At 45.1% G+C, this 18,252-nt stretch overlaps 1 protein-coding gene across 3 annotated transcripts in view; it reads left to right on the forward strand.

Annotated features, from left to right (window-relative positions):
• The window catches only part of LOC146208948 (uncharacterized), a 72,707-nt gene extending 61,794 nt beyond the window's left edge, over positions 1–10,913 (forward strand). For all 3 annotated transcript variants that reach the window (XM_084596660.1, XM_084596672.1, XM_084596665.1), the window contains exon 3: positions 10,269–10,913. In XM_084596660.1, the coding sequence (XP_084452786.1) occupies positions 10,269–10,457 (189 nt within the window). In that variant the 3' untranslated portion in view covers positions 10,458–10,913. The remainder of the gene's footprint in view (positions 1–10,268) is intronic.
• Positions 10,914–18,252: the final 7,339 nt, after the last annotated feature.

The raw sequence follows: 18,252 nt of genomic DNA on the forward strand, positions 1-18,252 counted from the left end.
CAGGGGCGACATATATTAGGACCCCTTAAACAATCCATACTGCATGGAAAAACTACCTTTAAAAAAACCTGATCGACCCCCGAAAAGGAGTCGCACCGAAGTGACGCACAAAATCGCGACACCAACTGAGAACTTTCCAAAATTTCTTGTCTTGCGCTCTATAACCGAATCTAAACCAGTAAACGAACTGTCAGTCTTTCTGATTGCCATCTCTCTGAAGGCCATCATTGGGGCAATTTATAAAGCGAAACAACTAGGATCTGGTGACTTGCTAATAGAGGTATCAGACAAAAGCCAGTCTGCTCACCTTGACGTTCAGGTATCGCCCCACCGCAGTCTTAACAGCTGCCAGGGAGTGGTTTCTGAGCGAGACCTCTTAAATGAAACGGAATCAGACCTCCTTGAGGGCCTACAGAACCAAGGTGTATCAGCAGTACGAAGAATAACAGTCAGGCAAAAGAATGAAGGAATAAAAACAAAACATATTGTTCTCATTTTCAACCGGAGCACACTTCCTGAATTCATAAATGTGGAATTCATCCGATGCAAAGTTAGCCCGTACATACCAAGCCCCCGCAGGTGCTTCAAGTGTCAGCGGTACGGGCATGGTAGCCAGACATGCCGAGGACGCCTTACCTGTGCAAAATGCAGTGCACATGACCATGCAACTGATAATTGCAATGCAACTGACTTCAAATGTGTGAACTGTGAGGGCGCACACCCTGCATACTCACGGTCCTGTGTGGCCTTTCAGGCCGAAAAGGAAGTGATCAATCTGAAAGTAATTGAGAATATATCATACGGTGAGGCGCGGAAGAAACATAAAGTTCTCTCCTCTGCTCCCTATGCTGACGCAGCCCGTAGAGGGGCCAGGCCGCGTCTAGTAACGGTGGGCACGCAGTGCAATGCTGCCGACATGCTCCCAACACAGCTCCTAACTAAGCAGCCACCGGCTGCCCCAATCTTTGCAATCCCGGAGGTCACTTTCTCCCAGACGTCCGGGACACAAAGACATCTGAGAGGAACTTGGTTCCTCTGTAAAAACCTCCTGCCTCCATGCCTTCACCAGAGGCGATGGAGGTTAGCGTGGACTCCACAGCGTCAGTGGCGCCTAGGGAGTCCGCCAATGAGAGGCGGTGGCTGCCGGACCGCTCCAAATTGAAAAACCCATACGCCAGTTAAGCCACCTGATAAAGGCGGCAAGTCTTAATCCCACTGTCTCATCCACATCCCGCACTTACGAAAATGGCTACTGAGAGTATCGTTTATTGGAACTGTAGGGGAATACTAAATAATTTGGATGATGTATATGAAATCCTTGCCGAGCACCAACCAAACATATTTTTTTCTGCAAGAAACCCACTTAAAACCAGCAGACACAAGTTGCCTAAAGCAGTATCACGTATTCAGGAAGGATAGGTAAGGCAGCACTCGCCCCTCTGGCGGTGTTGCCATTGTAACTCAAAAATCAATCCCATGCCGAAGCATCTCACTTAATATAGACCTAGAGGCAGTGGCAATACGAGCCTTAATTTTTGGTAAAATAACAACAGTGCGTTCTCTGTAGATTCGCCCAGATTATAGGTTATGTAGCGAAAGTTTAGAAAAGCCAATTGATCAATTTCCGGAACCATGGCTGCTGGTTGGAGACTTCAATGCACACCATTCATTATGGGGATGTAAAAGAACGGACTCCCGAGGTGTGCTAATCGAAAAATTCTTATTGTCCTCTGGATCATGCCTACTTAACAGAAAAGAGCCAACATACTACAACATATTACATAACACATACACATCCATAGATTTAGCTATTGGCTCACCAATGCTCTTAGCAGCTACAGAGTGGGTTGTAATTAACAATCTATATGGAAGTGACCATTTTCCGATCTCTGGAAAGTATGCAGGTAATAAAAATGAAAATGCGTTTAATCCTAGAAAGTTTAAAGAATATGCAGCCAACTGGGAGATGTTCAGGGAACACTCATCATTGGCCTGTTCACCAGTTACTGACTTAGGCGTTGATGCAACTCAACGCTTGATCACGCTGCACATCATAGAGGCAGCAGAAAAATACATTCCACAGACATCAAGTAAGCCACGAAATAAACGAAGACCCTGGTGGAAGGCAGAATGTAAGACTGCTCGTGAAACTCAAAACAGGGCATGGTCGAAACTACGCCGATACCCCAGAGCCGAAAACCTAATAGCCTTTAAGCGTGCAAAGGCAAATAGCAGGCGTATTCGACGCATCTCCAAGCAAGAAAGCTGGTCATCATTCCTTTCTTCTGCGAATTCTTATTCTGATGCACACAAAGCACACAACAGGATAAGAGCACTCAAAGGATATAGCACAATCACAACGCCCCTTGTCAGCACCAGTGGTGACTCTCTTAAACATCAAGCCGACACACTAGGGCAACTCTTTGAATACATATTTAGCTCAGCACACGATACAGATTCCTTTTTGCGGCACAAGGCAAGAGAGGAGAGGAAGCACATACAATATAAAATACCATCCTCAGGAGGATACAATAGCCCATTCACCATGCAGGAGCTGAGGACTGCACTAGACACATGTGGTAACACAGCTCCAGGTCCTGACAGGATCACATATGGAATGCTCAGGCATCTGCATGTGAACACTCTTGAAACCCTACTCTGCCTGTATAATAAAGTATGGGCCACAGGATGCTTTCCTGAAGCATGGAAGGAAGCGATCATCATCCCAATATTAAAACCCGGAAAAGGACCCACACTTGCTGCTAGGTATCGGCCTATCGCACTAACCAGCTGTCTATGCAAGCTTTTAGAGAAAATGTTAAATTGTCGCCTTCGCCATTTCCTTGAATACAATGGTCTTCTTCATCAAAACCTAGCTGGTGTTAGAGCTGGGCGGTCAACAGCTGATCAGCTTATTGCCTTTGAGTCTTATGCAAGGAATGCCTTTGTACATAAACAACAATGTTTATCTGTTTTTTTTCTATCTTGAAAAAGCATATGATACCACTTTACGCTATGGTATCATCCGCGATCTCTTCTCTCTTGGCATCACAGGGAACATGTTGAATACAATTCGAAGTTACTTGTCTGAACGGACCTTCAAAGTTCGTGGTGGCAATGCATATTCAAAGCAGTACATTAAGGAAAATGGTGTCCCTCAAGGTGGTGTTCTCAGTTGCACACTTTTTGTAGTCAAAATGAACACTTTAAAAAGCGTGCTGCCAAAAACGATTTCTTGTTCTGTATATGTTGATGACGTCCAGATAAGCTTCAAATCTTGCAACTTGGCCATCTGTGAACGACAGATTCAGCTAGGCGTAAACAAATTGTCCAGGTGGGCTTATGACAATGGGTTTAAATTTAACTCTGAAAAGAGTGTTTGTATACTTTTCTCTAAGCAGCGTGGCATCAGGCCTGACCCCAACATTAAACTGAATGGTCAGAACCTTGCCTTTAAAAAGGAACATAAATTTCTTGGCGTAGTTGTTGACGAAAAACTTTCCTTCATTCCCCACATAAAACAGTTGCGACTGAAGTGTCTCAAAGCAATGAATTTGCTAAAACTTCTCTCTCACCGGTCATGGGGTACAGACCGCGACTGCCTTCTGAACCTTCTGAATAGTGTAGTTCTATCACGCATTGACTATTGCTCGATGGTCTATAGGTCAGCATCATCCTCTGCGCTAAAATTGCTCGATCCCGTGCACCACCTCGGCCTTCGCCTCACTACGGGCGCTTTTCGAACTAGCCCAATTGCTAGCCTCTATGTCGAGGCGAACCGTTGGTCACTGCAACGAAGGAGGCAATTTACTTCTCTAATTTATGTTATGAAGGTACTATGCCAACTGGACCATCCATGTCGTCGGCTCCTGCTTGACAAAACTGGCACAGCACTTTTCTCAAAAAACCATCTCTAACACCACCATATCCAATCAGAGTTGCCACGCATACTGAATATCTGGATGTTCCGGTTACTAGTCTTCATACAACTTCCATAAAATACCTAATTGCTCCTTGGGAAATGCACGGTGTTAATTGTCACCTGTCGTTTCTTGAAGTGGGGAAGCACGCATCCCCTACTGCCATACAGCAGCACTTCATGTCACTGCAGGCGAAGTAAACCTGTGATGAATATTACAGCAACGCTTCAAAGTCTGCTCAAGTGCCCTGCGCAGCACACGGACCGCACTTTTCACTTTCAAAAACACTGAACAGACACACAAGTATATTTACCGCTGAATGCCATGGAATCCTGCTAGCTGTGAGACACATTATAGAAAATAAAATACAGACATCGATCATCTATACAGACTACCTCAGTGTTTTAACGTCCCTATCCTTTTGGAAGTGGCATAATAAGAACCCAGTCCTGAATTCTCTCTATAACACCCTTATGTCTTCTCTCTATAACACCCTTATGTCTGCCGATAAACTAGAACTTAAAATACACTGTGTTGGGTGCCAGGCCACCGCTGTATACCAGGTAACGAGGCAGCTGATAGGCTTGCTGCATCAGCTGCCCTTCGATACACTACAGACATTGACAACATATCATATCAGGACCTCAAGCCACACATTAAAAACATGATTCGACAACAATGGCAAGAGGAATGGGACGCAGCCACAGAAAATAAACTACACACAATAAAGCCAAGGATAGGCAGTTACACTACAGAAATACAAGACAGATTTAAAGAAGTAGCCCTGTGCAGGCTGAGAATTGGTCACACATACATAACCCATACATATCTTTTAACCAACTCTTCTGCACCACACTGCTCGAGATGTGGTGATCGGCTTACTGTCATTCATGTTTTAATCATATGTGCACAACTGGAACAAAAAAGAAGACGTCATTTTTCCTTCTTGTTCACTCATCAAATACCTGCACACCCATACATTTTTATTGGCGACAACCCAATGTTTCCTATAAAACAGGTGCTTAAATTTTTATCACAAGTAGGCTTTTTACATGAAATTTTTTATCGACGTGGGTCTCAGCACGCTCCTCCTTGAGAGGACGGAGGAGATCTTTTAAAACATCTACTTATACATTGCACATCCATTATATATCGGTATTGAATTTTAGGTTCATACACCATTGTTTTTAGCGATATTACAGAGCGAATACTTTTTTAGGCCCTATACACCACTGTTTTTTATCCCTTCATGAAACATCACAACTATTTCATTACATAAACTTGAGTACACCGTTAACCTTGGGTTTGGCGCTCTTTGCTCTGAGTCGCCCTTGCGCCATTAACATCCATCATCATCATCATCAACAACCTGCGTAGGTCCTCTGCCGCATTACTTGGCGTTGTATTCTGCCCAGTATGAATTACGGAGATGCTAAATCAGGCACTAGGACTCTATGCAAATGAAAATAAGGAATGGCTATAACAACAACAACAACAACAACAACAACAAAAAAAGATTCTAAATAAATACATTTTAGAGGATGAGCAGAGCATCGGACATGATTGCAAGAATACGCCGAAAAGACTGTCTAGTGGGGCTCTTTACCGACTTGTGTCTTCAAATTGCGGCACTAACAATAAAAAAATAAATTATAACAACGCTTAAGCAAATTTAGGAGAGGGAAATCTGAGGCATTGGAATATAAGTTGCTGCTTTTCGTTAATGGCAGCCCAGGGTGGTCGTTATCATATTTTTACTTCTGTTTTTAAGTCCTATACAATTCCAAGGCATGTGACAAGCGCTTGTCCTTTCTTTTAACTGCCTGCTCGTATTCAAACACGGCCGTGCTCGTAGCCTCTTGACTTTAGATACTATGCCAACCACTTAACTCGGCCACACAGCCTCTCAACTGCCACTTGACTACTCAGCCATGCTTCGTAGTTTATAGTGTCACATACCCCGAAGACAAATCAGCGTTCGCCTGTCACCTGCCCGAACCATGGGAACTGCAACTCGGCCATAAAATGTTTAATTGAGAGCTTAATGACGCCAGATCACGTGGAATGGCCGAAATCACACTCATTGGTTAACGGGATGCATAACGGCATGACACCATGGGACACATTATATATGCGTGTGTGCATGGCAGTTACCCTAAAATGCGAAGTTGATAGCGTTTACTGCCAGAAAATGATATAGCTTGATTATATAGTGCGGCTCTGATGTTCGAAGAAATTGAGTGGATTAATCGGATGTCATAAGCTTAGTGAGGTTAAGAGGACAGATGAATTATATACAGCGTTAAAGACTGCGGACGAACTATGGTTTAGCGACAGATGAGAACTAGGTGTGGGATACCTGATAAATAAGGATAGATCTCAACACCTTTACTCAGAAGGTGGGATATATTTTAAACAGAAGTAATAATTAAGAGCTAAAGAGAGAACTTGATACCACGTTGCATACGGCCTTCCTTTCGCCACCGTGACCAGACAGATGAAAGCTTGTTGAAATCAGTTCAGTTCAGTTCAGTAGTTCAGTCGTGTCCGACTCTTCGTGACCCTGTGGACCATATCACGCCACGCTTTCCGGTCTCTCACTATCTTCCTAAAATCACATAACTCCATCTGCAGCGCCTTGAGAATGCCATCTAACCATCGCGTTTGCTGCCTACCCCTTCTCCGGCGACCCTCAACCTTTCCCAACATCAAATCTTTCTCCAGCGACTCCTCTCTTCTCATCAGATGACCAAGGTAGCTGAGCTGTAACTTTAGAATTTGACCCTCCAATGAGCATTCAGGGTTTATGGTCGACAATATCAACTGATTTGATCTGGCAGTCCAAGGAACTCTCAAGAGTCTCCGCCAGCACCACAAAATAAACGAGGCAATTCTTCGGCGGTCAGCCTTCTTCACAGTCTAACTCTCGCATCCATACATCACGACTGGAAAGACCATAGCACGAATTATACGGATCTTTGTTGGCATACTAATGTCTCTGCTCTTTACTAGGCGGTCAAGGCTAGCCATGGCTCTCTTTCCCAGAAGCAGGCGTCTCCTAATTTTATGGCTGCAGTGTCCTTCCGGGGTAATTTTGGAGCCCAAGAAGAGAAAATCTATCAGAGCTTTCACTTCTCCAGGACTTGATAGGGCAAGACGCCATGATATTTATCTTTTTAATGTTCAGTTTAAGCGCAAACTTGAATTGCTGAATAGCAATGAAAAAAATAAAATTTGGGCGAGTTAATTTCTGCTTTAATGAGATGACGCGAGGTCGATGATAATATTGGCTCCCTTGGTGGCTTCTCGTTTGCTCAAATGATCTTTGCTGCTCGCTTAATCATTACGCCTTTAATTTGGGCCTCTAATATGTCACGCGCACTCCTCACGATACAGGCAGCTACACATAGGGTGAAAGGTCACCTAAAATAATGCTCCACTTTAATCAAGCCGTACTAACGTACACCCGCGGCGTATACGTAGCGTATCCTGCTTAAGATTCAATGGTTTTCACTGGCTGAGTTATCTTGCCATATGCTCTCATCGCACAGAAGCCATGTGAACTGGAAGCTCCTGCCAACTCGTCCATGTCTGATGATGTCATTCAATGACGTCTGCCGAGATCATTCAATCTGGCTGCTAACTGCCACCCTACAGAGGTATGCTCGTCAGGTTGTGGTTTGTTTGGTTTATGGTGTTTAAAGTCCCAAAGCGACTCAAGCTATGAGATACGTCGGGTGGACTCCGGAAATTTCGACCACCTGGGGTTCGTTAACGTTTAATGATATCGCACAGCACACGGGCGCTCGTGCGTTTTGGCTCATAATGCTAAATTTGAGGTTAACAGCAAATTTTATTTATTTAGGGATATACCGACATCACTCATTAACCATGACTGCCGGAGGATAAACATTCTATATCATAAAAAGAAAGTGGAAGGCCATACACATAAAAATATAATACAAATTGCGCAACTTATATACAATGAAACTCACAGAACTTCAAGAAGGACGAGGAAAAAATTGTGGGTGGAACTCAGATAACGTTGTCAGCAACACAATTCAAATAAACTATTGTGAGAGTGGCGAACGAATGAGCAGAAACAATTGTTTGGCAAGCAGTCTCTCCATAACGGTTTTAGAGGGCTCACTTCTAGCAGAAGTATAGTCAGAGGCCTTAAAGCATGTACATTTTTCTATAACAGCCTCACCAATAATACGCTCGGTAAGAAGATAGCCCAAAAAAAGGACAAACACAGAAGAGCGGGCATTACACCTCTTCTCGTGTCATGTCCTCTCTTCCGGGGAGTACTTTTTTTTTCCGCTGCCTTCTTAGCGAGTATGATTCACCAACTAGGCCAGCACCATCTTTTATTTAAATAACACACAGAGAGACATTTAACCTGAAGAATTTTCCCCTTCGGTTGAGCGTACAGTAGCGGCATATCTGTGGCACGCTTATAATTTATGAATCTACACATGACTTTGAACATGAAAAATCAACGGGTGTGAGCACATTGCGTTCTGTCCTTGCCTGTGTGTTCTGCTGTCCTCCAGGACGGCTTGTAAAATCATGTGTTCGGTGAAATACGTAAAATATTTCATCTTGCTGTCTGATGCTGCTGCAGATATTTGCTATCTAGGCATTTTCTATAATAGTGACATTGCTGGTGGCTTTTCGGCAGGGTTCTTTGCAATCGTGGCATACAGAAGTTTGTATAGGGCTTAAAACCACGGTGCCTGGCACAGGTGCTTAGTGTCGAGTTTATTTGAGGGCAGTTGACGAGCGGAACTTCCAATTTTGCTATGATGGTGCGACGTTCTGTCTATGTCACCCCCATGTGTAGGTTATGGACGCAGAGAAAGCGATTAAATGGTTCAGAATGTACCTGCTCTAATGGGTCTTGTCCTGGCAAGAGTGCACTAAGAAGGTCAATATATAGCGTGACATGCTTCATAACGGCAATTCGTACACGGAGCGGACAAATGAGTACCACGTGCAGCCACTGCATGAGTGGGTGCTGTGCCAAATTTTTATTACAATAATTGCTTTTGGAATGCACGAGCAGCGCTTCCAGTATCGTTACTGTATCTCAAGAGATAAAACTAAATTTTGGGGGCATCTCAAATGCACGATGTTGTGAACAAAACATTCAAGCAATAGAAAACCAAAAATTGTGACGTCATTTGCGCGGTAGTTTGTGCACTCGGGCAGGTCACAACGGAGAGCGACCCTCACAATCGAAAAAGCAGCTGTGCAAATGTAGCTTGTAAATGCATTCGTATACAAGTGTATTTTATTGATGAGTGACCACTTTCGAAGTGTGCAGAAAAGGTGTTTGAAAACAGGTAACGCGCATAGATGGCATATATTTTAAAGAGAAGAGGAAGATATTAGTTATCTTCACGTAATGATCTACTGCACATATCATAGATAATTTCTTCCGGAAACGTGAAGGGTAGAGATGAACAAGAAAATTTGATGCAAGATTCCGTAATGTAGGATGTGAAGGTTGTGGGCTGGACACGATGCATTGGCCGTGTTGTGGTATCTTGCATCCAACACCGCCTTTGACGGGAAGCACAACGGCGCGCACAGTAGATAACCTTACTGTGACGTATAGATTAAGGATTTATATTAGTTTGTGTAATCAGCTGGTGCCATCCTACGCAACATATCACGTAAAGGGTCTACAGGAATCAAATGCAGTATATTTTTTGCAATAAAATGAGTAAATTAATGGTAACTATTATTCATTATATTAATTTTCTTCAAATCGCTGTGGTGCAAGTGCACGAACTGTCACAGGTGTGGCTCAGAGAATGCTAGTTTGAGGTGCCTTATAAAATTAATACTATTGCTGAAACGTTTTTTGTATGCAGTCTGTCTGAAGGAAGTATAAATGTCAGCTTCACAGATCAGTATTTGGGTGTACAGAGGATGCCCAAACTGCAGACGTTAAATTAGAATTTAAAGCTCAGTAACTCAATGAAACAGTTCTTTACGTAATATAACTTGAAATCTGCACGATTAGGTGGATTTCGATGGAGGCGAAACGAAGAGGCGTCCGTGTGCTGTGCGATGTCAGCGCACGTTAAAGATCCCCAGGCGGTCGAAATTACTCCGTAGCCCTCCACTACGGCTCCTCTCTTTCCACTTTAACTCCCACCTTCCTCCCTTCCCACACGGCGCGGTTCAGGTGTCCACAGACACAAGTGTGACAGATACTTCGCCTTTCCCTTCCTGTGAACCAATTATTATTATTTAATATTATTATTATTATTAAAGCGGAATCCATGGGTTAACGTTTTGCACCAAATAAAGCTTTATTATTTTTTGCCCATGCAGTGCAACCAATATCATCCTGCGGACGGATGTAGCGGAAACTGCATTTGCTACCAGGACGGTTTTGACGGCGGAATCTGCGGCTCCGTTGATGACCTCGTCAGCAAGACGTTGGCTCCAGAAGACATTCAGGGAATGTCCGGAAAGTCTGTGGATGAAGTTCTCAAGGAATTGGGCAAGAAGCCGAATTGAGTAAAGCGAGTGGCTTCGCCAGTGCGTGACAGTCAAAATACCACTAGCACGTGAAGCGGTGCATGCTTCATGTCTTAACGGCCATAGCCTTGTTTCTCATCAAGTAGTTCATAATTTCCTTTATTTACATGAAATATTTGTTGAAGCGCGTTCTTTGCCTTAATATGCAGAGGTTACGACGAAATAAGCGGGTGTTCTTTAATATAGCGCAATTAATATCAATAGACATTATACCTGGTTCGCGCAAAGAAATACAACTCCTCTGAGAACATTGATAGAAATGCTGAAACCATTGGGCCACCTTTCTCCCTTTTGTGATCAAAATAGAGTGATAACTGGTCTGCAGCCCTAGTCTCGGTTGGAATAGAAATTAAAATTGTTTCGCGTGAACCATGCTTGGCCTACTTTGTAATGATATAAGAGAGAGAGCGAGTAAACTTTAATTGTTTAACAAAATTGTGGGTGGTTTCCTGAGTCCAGGATATCATTAGTGAGCAGGCTGCGCTGCTCACAGAGGCCCGTGTGGGCCAGCCCTGCCTCCCACTTCGCTTGGCTGAGTGTTCGAACTTCATATCAAATTGCTCTTTGCAGTTCCATATCATGTGAAGGATGTCCGAGACTTCACCGCATGCAGTGCATGTGTTATTTCTGAATTTTTTGGACCAGATTTTGTGATGCGTTGCTAGGTCCTAGCCTGTATGTTCCTACAGGTTACTACCTGCTGTCTGCTGAGGTCTGTGTGTGGTTCTTCATATCACTTATTTTCTAATTTAAAGTATTGTATTCACTTCAGTTCAGTTCAGTCGTTCAGTCGTGTCCGACTATTCGTGAACCTATGGACCATGTCACGCCACGCTTTCCGGTCTCTCACTATCTTTCTAACATCACACAACTTCATCTGCAGGGCCTCGAGGATGCCATCTAACCATCGCGTTCGCTGCCTACCCCTTTTCCGGCGACCCTCAACCTTTCCCAACATCAAATCTTTCTCCAGCGACTCCTATCTTCTCATCAGATGACCAAGGTAGCTGAGCTGTAACTTTAGAATTTGACCCTCCACTGAGCAGTCAGGGTTTATGGTCGACAATATCGACAGATTTGATCTTCTGGCAGTCCAAGGAACTCTCAAGATTCTCCGCCAGCGCCACAATTTAAACGAGTCAATTCTTCGGCGGTCAGCCTTCTTCACAGTTCAACTCTCGCATCCATACATCACGACTGCAAAGACCATAGCACGAATTATACGGATCTTGGTTGGCAGACTAATGTCTCTGCTCTTTACTAGGCGGTCAAGGCTAGCCAAGGCTCTCTTTCCCAGAAGCAGGCGTCTCCTCATTTCATGGCTGCAGTCTCCTTCCGGGGTAATTTTGGAGCCCAAGAAGAGAAAATCTGTCAGAGCTTCCACTTCTTGTCCATTGATGCTCCAGGACTTGATAGGGCAAGACGCCATGACCTTTGTCTTTTTAATGGTCAGTTTTAGCCCAAACTTCTCACTCTCTTCTTGTACGCGCATCAGAAGTCTCTTGAGTTTCACTTCACTTTCTGCCATTAAAGTGGTATCATCAGCATATCTATGGTTGTTAATACGTTTTCCAGCAAATTTCACTCCAGCTGAAGACTCGTCCAGACCGGCCTTCCTCATGATGCACTCTGCATATAGTTTAAATAGGGAGGGCAGCAGTGTGCAGCCTTGCCTCACTGCTTTCTCAATCGGAAACCAATCGGTAAGACCATGCCCAGTTCTGACTGTCGCCTCTTGCCCTTCATGCAGGTTCCCGAGGAGACAGATGAGCTGAAATGGAACTCCCATCTCTTGGAGAGCTTGCCACAATGTGGTGTGATCTACGCAGTCAAACGCTTTCGCATTGTCAGTAAAGCAGAAGTAGATTGGTTTTTGGAACTGTCTTGCTTTTTCCATGATCCAGCGAAAGTTGGCAATGTGGTCTCTAGTTCCTCTGCCCTTGCGAAACCCAGCTTGCACGTCCGGAAGCTCCCGATCAACATACTGCTGCAGCCTACCTTGCAGGATTTTCAACATCACCTTGCTAGCATGCGAAATAAGCGTGATCGTGCGGTACTATCTTTGGCACAGCCTTTCTTTGAAATGGGGATGTAAACTGACCTCCCCCAATCCTGTGGCCAGTGCAGGGTTGTCGAAACCTTCTGACATAATGTATGCAGAATGTTAACAGCATCATGGTTGAGGTTTTCAAGCAACGCAGCTGGAATGCTATCAATTCCGCTAGCTTTGTTCTTAGCAAGGCTGGCTAAGGCCTATTCAACTTCACTCTTCAGGATGCCCGGCTCGAGATCAGTGATCACAACCGTTTTATGTTGGGTTTGCACATTCGGGTCCTTCTTGTACAGTTCTGTGTATTCCTGCCACCTCTTCTTTATCTCTGAGGCTTCAGTGATGTCCTTGCCTCGTTTGTCCTTTATCACGCCCAACGTAGCACAGAAGCTTCCTTTGATATCTATGACTGTCTTATACAGAGCTCTTGTGTTCCTTAATTGGCTGTTGTCCTCAACTGCTTTGCACTGTATGTTCAGGAAGGCATTCTTATCTATCCTTGCTATTTTCTGAAAATCCGCGTTGAGAACATTGTACCTTTGTCTTTCCCCCATAACTTTTGCCATCCTCCTTTCCTAAGCTATTTGCAAAGCCTCTTCAGATAACCAGTTTGCTTTCTTGCATTTCTTTTGCTTTGGAACTACCTTAGTAGCAACTTCTTGTATTATATCACGTACGAACATCAGTCTTCGTCTCTTCGGGCTCTCTGTCTTCTAGACCTAATTCTTGAAATCGATTCCTCACTTCTATAGCATATTCTAATGGAATTTGATCCAGATCATACCAGAAAGGCCTTCTAGTTTTCTGCGTTTTCCTCAATCGAAGCTTAATTTTGGCAACAAGAAGCTGATGATCGTTGCCACAATTGGCCCCAGGCCTCGTTTTTACTGCTTGTATAGCGCTTCTCCATCTCTGCCGGCAAAGAATATAATCGATTTGATTCCTGTACAGACCGTCCGGTGAAGTCCATGTGTACAGGCGCCTCTTGTGCTGTTGAAAATGAGTATTCGCTATGGTCAGGTTGTTTTTTTTACAAAACTATACTAGCATCTGCCCAGCTTCATTTGGCTCGCCAAGACCGACCTTCCCTGTAATTCCGGATATTTCTTCACTCCCGACCTTAGCATTCCAGTCTCCTATGAGAAAAACGACGTGTGATGATGGGGTGCGGTCTAAAAAGCATTGTAGGTCCGCATAAAATCTCTCAACGTCATCTTCTTCAGCAGTAGTGGTCGGTGGATAGACTTGGATAACTGTTATGTTGAAAGGGCGACCTTGGATCCGAAGTGAAATCATTCGGTCGTTTTTGGGGTTGTACCCTAGCACTGCTTTGCCCAATCTTCTGTTTACTATGAGAGCGACCCCATTCCTTCTCTTGGATTCGTGCCCACAATTAAAGACATAAATGTCGCCGGAGTTAAATTCTCCCATTCCGGTCCACTTGAGCTCGCTGATACCCAAGATATCAATGTTCAATCTGTACATTTCTCGCTTGACGACATCCAGTTCACCTTGCGTCATAGATCTTCCATTCCATGTTGCTATGTGATATATCTCCTTGCAAGATCGGACTTTCCGGTCGCCTCCCGACACATCCACCTCTGAGCGTCCTTTTGGCCCAGCCGCTTCATTTGTCCTGTAGCTACTAGGGATCGCCCTTTGTTCATTCCCAGTAACATGTGGGACGCCTTCCAACCTGGGGGGCTCATCTTCCGGCGCCATATCATTAATGGTATTGTGACTGGCCATAGGGTTTCCTTGGCAGGAAATACTGGAGTGGGTTGCCATTACCTTCTCCAGTGAATCACATTTTGTAAGGACTCTCTGCCGTGACCTGTCTATCTTGGGGGGCCCTACACAGCAGAGCTCAAGACTTCATCCTGTTTTGCAAGCCCCTCCGCCACGACAAGGCAGTGACCCATAAAGTTGGAACATGATAACACGTAGCCAACATGCTTCGAGAAGTGAAGCATGTAGGCCCCTTGAACCAACATTTTGGTTCATGGCCTCTTTTCCCAAGCATTTAACCCTCAAAGAGCCGAGCACCAGGCCGGGGGAAATGTTGTACCCATTGGAAACCAGTGGGTAACCGGCGGCACTGGGGATCGAGCCCCGTACCTCCCGAATGCGAGGCGGATGCTCTACCACAAGGCCACCGCTTCGGCCGACAACTGGCGATAGTTTACGGCACTATCTCCTTGCGCGAGAGTGCAGGCAGTGCTACTTACTACGTATGTGTTTTGCGACCTCGTTCGATGGCCGCTCTCGTGTCGCGCTTCACAATGCGTGGCAGCTATGCAGTCACATGTTTTATATAGCAGTAGGCGGTACAGTACATAAGGATGCGGTATCAAATCTTGGCAAAGGTAGCCGGTTTTTAATAGAAGCCATAAACCTACACCTTTGTGCAGCATGAATTCAGTGCATCTTAAAAAACCTCACGTGGCTGACATTTACGGAGCCCTCAACTATGGCACCTCTCATCGTCTGAGTCGTTTTCGATGTTATACCCGATAAAAAAAAAAACAATCTTAAAAGTCACAACTGTTGATGGTTTTTTAAATATTCTCATTTTCTTTCTGAGTACTCCACTGATAAAGTACATACTGACGTATAAAGGAGAGAAGCCCTGCAAGGCAAGGAATGGATGATTAGAATCCTAAATCGCACGAGCAGGTGATATATACAGTTCAATCCATAGCTCCCATTCAACACGTGTTGGGTAATCCGCCAAAAAGCATCAGCCGCCACCGTAGACAGGGAAAATTACATGTTACGTCGACAGAGGCGTGTCATCACTACATATCACACAACATTGCGTGAGAACTTCCAACGCCTCGAACTCAAGTCGAGCTCACGAATTGCGGGAATGTCCAAATGAACTAATTGTCGACAAATTTCCTATTAGGGGGTATTTCAAAATATATAAGTAATTAAATAAAACATGCAGACATTAGGATTCGAACATAGGCCTTCTACATGTCTGGCGCTTTAGTAACGCATAGGCCGCTAAGGGTGATCGCTACCAACGATGATATATGGGGTCCTAGTTTGCACAGTGAGGTAAATGCGACGTGATAACGGGGGTTTTGAATTCACATCATGAAAAAGAGGCATTAAAGGTGTCAACGTATATATTCTTAAAGCGAAGCTTCACCGCCCTCACACTTTGACATTTCTGAATAACGAAATAGGCTAAAGAGGCACTCCGGTACTTCGTGTTTCATGAACTTAGGTGTGAAATCACGTCATTAATTTGATGCCCGCTGCTAATGCTTGCAAATTTCAATAAAACTTGGTGGCGCATAGTCATTAAATAATGTTTGTATTTGTCGGGAACACTGTTCCGTCTCTGCAAACAATACTATTTATCACATTTATTGCTTCGTCCTTTCAATCAAGCGGAATAATTCGCCAATCCAAAAATGCAGCGATAAATGTTTGAAATCATTTGGTAATGGATACCTAAAGCATGATGAACCGGAATATTAACACCTTAAAAGGAAATGTGTTTTCGCACGTTATCTATTACTGCTTCTTTTCCCCGTTTTGTGTAAGACCTTGTGTAAACTGTGCACACAAGTGCTAATTTTTTCATAATTGGATCCATCTTTATTCTAGCACTTCAAGTCTGTGCTCCTAGGTTGGCAATCGCTACGTGGGCATATGACTCGCGCGGCCGTCTGCATCCATCCACACGCCTCCCGATAATTAAAATTCAAAAGAAGCAGCAGAATGAGATTCCTGACAGAAAGATTGCAGCATACCCACTCCAGCAATCTCAGCCAATAGAAAACTTTTTTCTCTATACCAATAGAGGGAGGGCTTGACATGTCTCCATGTGACTTGAGCTCGCCCAAGCCGACTGCTGCTTTGCCGCAGAACCGCCATAAAGAGCATCGTGTTATCACGTGGTTCCTGGCGTCGCACCCTGCTCCAACAACTTGGCGACCCCCGCTATATGAATGTGACTAGAATCACAGGCGACGCAATCTCGCTTTTCCCATCTGCTGTGACGTCACTGTCTGGAGACGAATCTGATAGTTCATAACAGTGCGGTGCGGGAACAGGAAATGCCGAAGCTCTGCTCCAGGGGGGCTTCTATGTTGGTGCTCATTACGCAATACAACAAATAGTAGTTTCTAGCAGTCCACACAGAAGGCAGGACTCATACCGTGGTACGTGGTGTCTTAGTGATGAACCATACCTGCACTTCAAAGGTCGGCATTGTCGTAAGTGCTTTTCGCAGCGTCCTGCGACGGCCCTGAACGAACGACGCCGTTGAGAAAACCACGTGAATAAGGTACCAGCGTTTCATTAGCTTTCGAAGAGTAAATCGTTTTCAAGGTTAACCTGGTGGTGTACACGTGTTCTCTTTGTTTGATCATTACGCAACAAAGAACTAAATCTGCTTACAATGTTTTGTGAAAGTGAAAGCACGCACGCTGGTCAAATGTGAGTAGAGTTCCATAATGAATCTCCTCAGGAGTGTTTTGCGCGTCGAGCACGGTGAACTCTTTTAATACGCCCAAAAACAGGGTACCAGTCAAAGGACTGGTTGCTCTGACTTAGAGGAGGTCGGCGGGGATCCTCTGGGATGCAGCGGCCTCCACCGCGCGCTGGATAAGCCAGCGTTGGTCTCCTGGCTCGGAAGTACACAGGAGAGACTCCCACGTCTCTGGGGTGTTTGTGTTTTCTGTGTTGTAATGTGTGCAAGACCTCACCATGTTATGAGTGTAGCTGGAGTTGAGCAGTGTTTACACATGGGGCTATCTGATCCGGAAAGATCTTGCTGTATAAGAGGGGGTGTGGGAAGCTGCCAGTTTGTAATTTGCGCCATTGGACGGCTTCGCGTATTGTTAGATCGCGGTGTGCGGGAGAATACGTGCACCTTTGGAATCGGTAGTGCTGGAGTATGTCCGTGTAAGTGGGGAGTAGAGAGGCGTGTGAGATATTAGTCTCAGTGGAAGCAGGGTGGCTGATCGACCAGTCGGTTGTACAGATGGACGCCTCCTTAAGCGAATCTCCAAAAAGCATCATGGCATGCGAGAGTCCAACCTCCTGCGCCTCGCTGAAGCTTTCATCTGCTCCCGTATCACCTACTCTGAACCCTACTTACGTCTCACTCGTGCCGAAAGCGAACGGCTAGAGGCGTCACTTCGAAAAGCATACAAGACGGCCCTAGGTCTTCCCATGTCCTCAGCTACCTATAAGCTCATGGCTCTCGGAATCTCCAATACCGTGAGCGAACTGATCGAGGCAACCCTCACCGCCCAGTATGAGCGGCTCTCACTCACACACGCTGGCCGAGCGGTACTGCAGCAAGTTGGGATCTCCCCGCCGAGATCGGCTCCAACTTACGCTGAACTTACACCGGAATATCGCCTAAATCTCCGCATTCCTCCTATTTCCAAACGGATGCACCCGGAACACCACGCCGAGAGACGGGCCGACCGGGTTCGTCAATTCGAGAAACGCTTTAGCGGACGTCCGGACGTCACGTATACGGACGCCTCTTACCATTCATCGAGGCCAGCGATGGTGACAGTAGCTCTCACCATTCACCGCAGCTGGTACACAGCCTGCAGCATTCGCAATGCAGAAACAGTCACCGCAGCTGAGGAGGTTGCCATTGCGCTAGCGCTAGCCGACCCTAATACCAAAGTCGTCATCAGTGACTCTCAAGAAGCTATTCGCAATTACGGTGCTGGCCGTATCTCTTGC

The sequence above is a fragment of the Amblyomma maculatum genome, chromosome 1, assembly GCF_055883805.1.
Source record: "Amblyomma maculatum isolate TAMU_Amacu chromosome 1, ASM5588380v1, whole genome shotgun sequence".
NCBI classification, from domain to species: Eukaryota; Metazoa; Arthropoda; class Arachnida; order Ixodida; family Ixodidae; genus Amblyomma; species Amblyomma maculatum.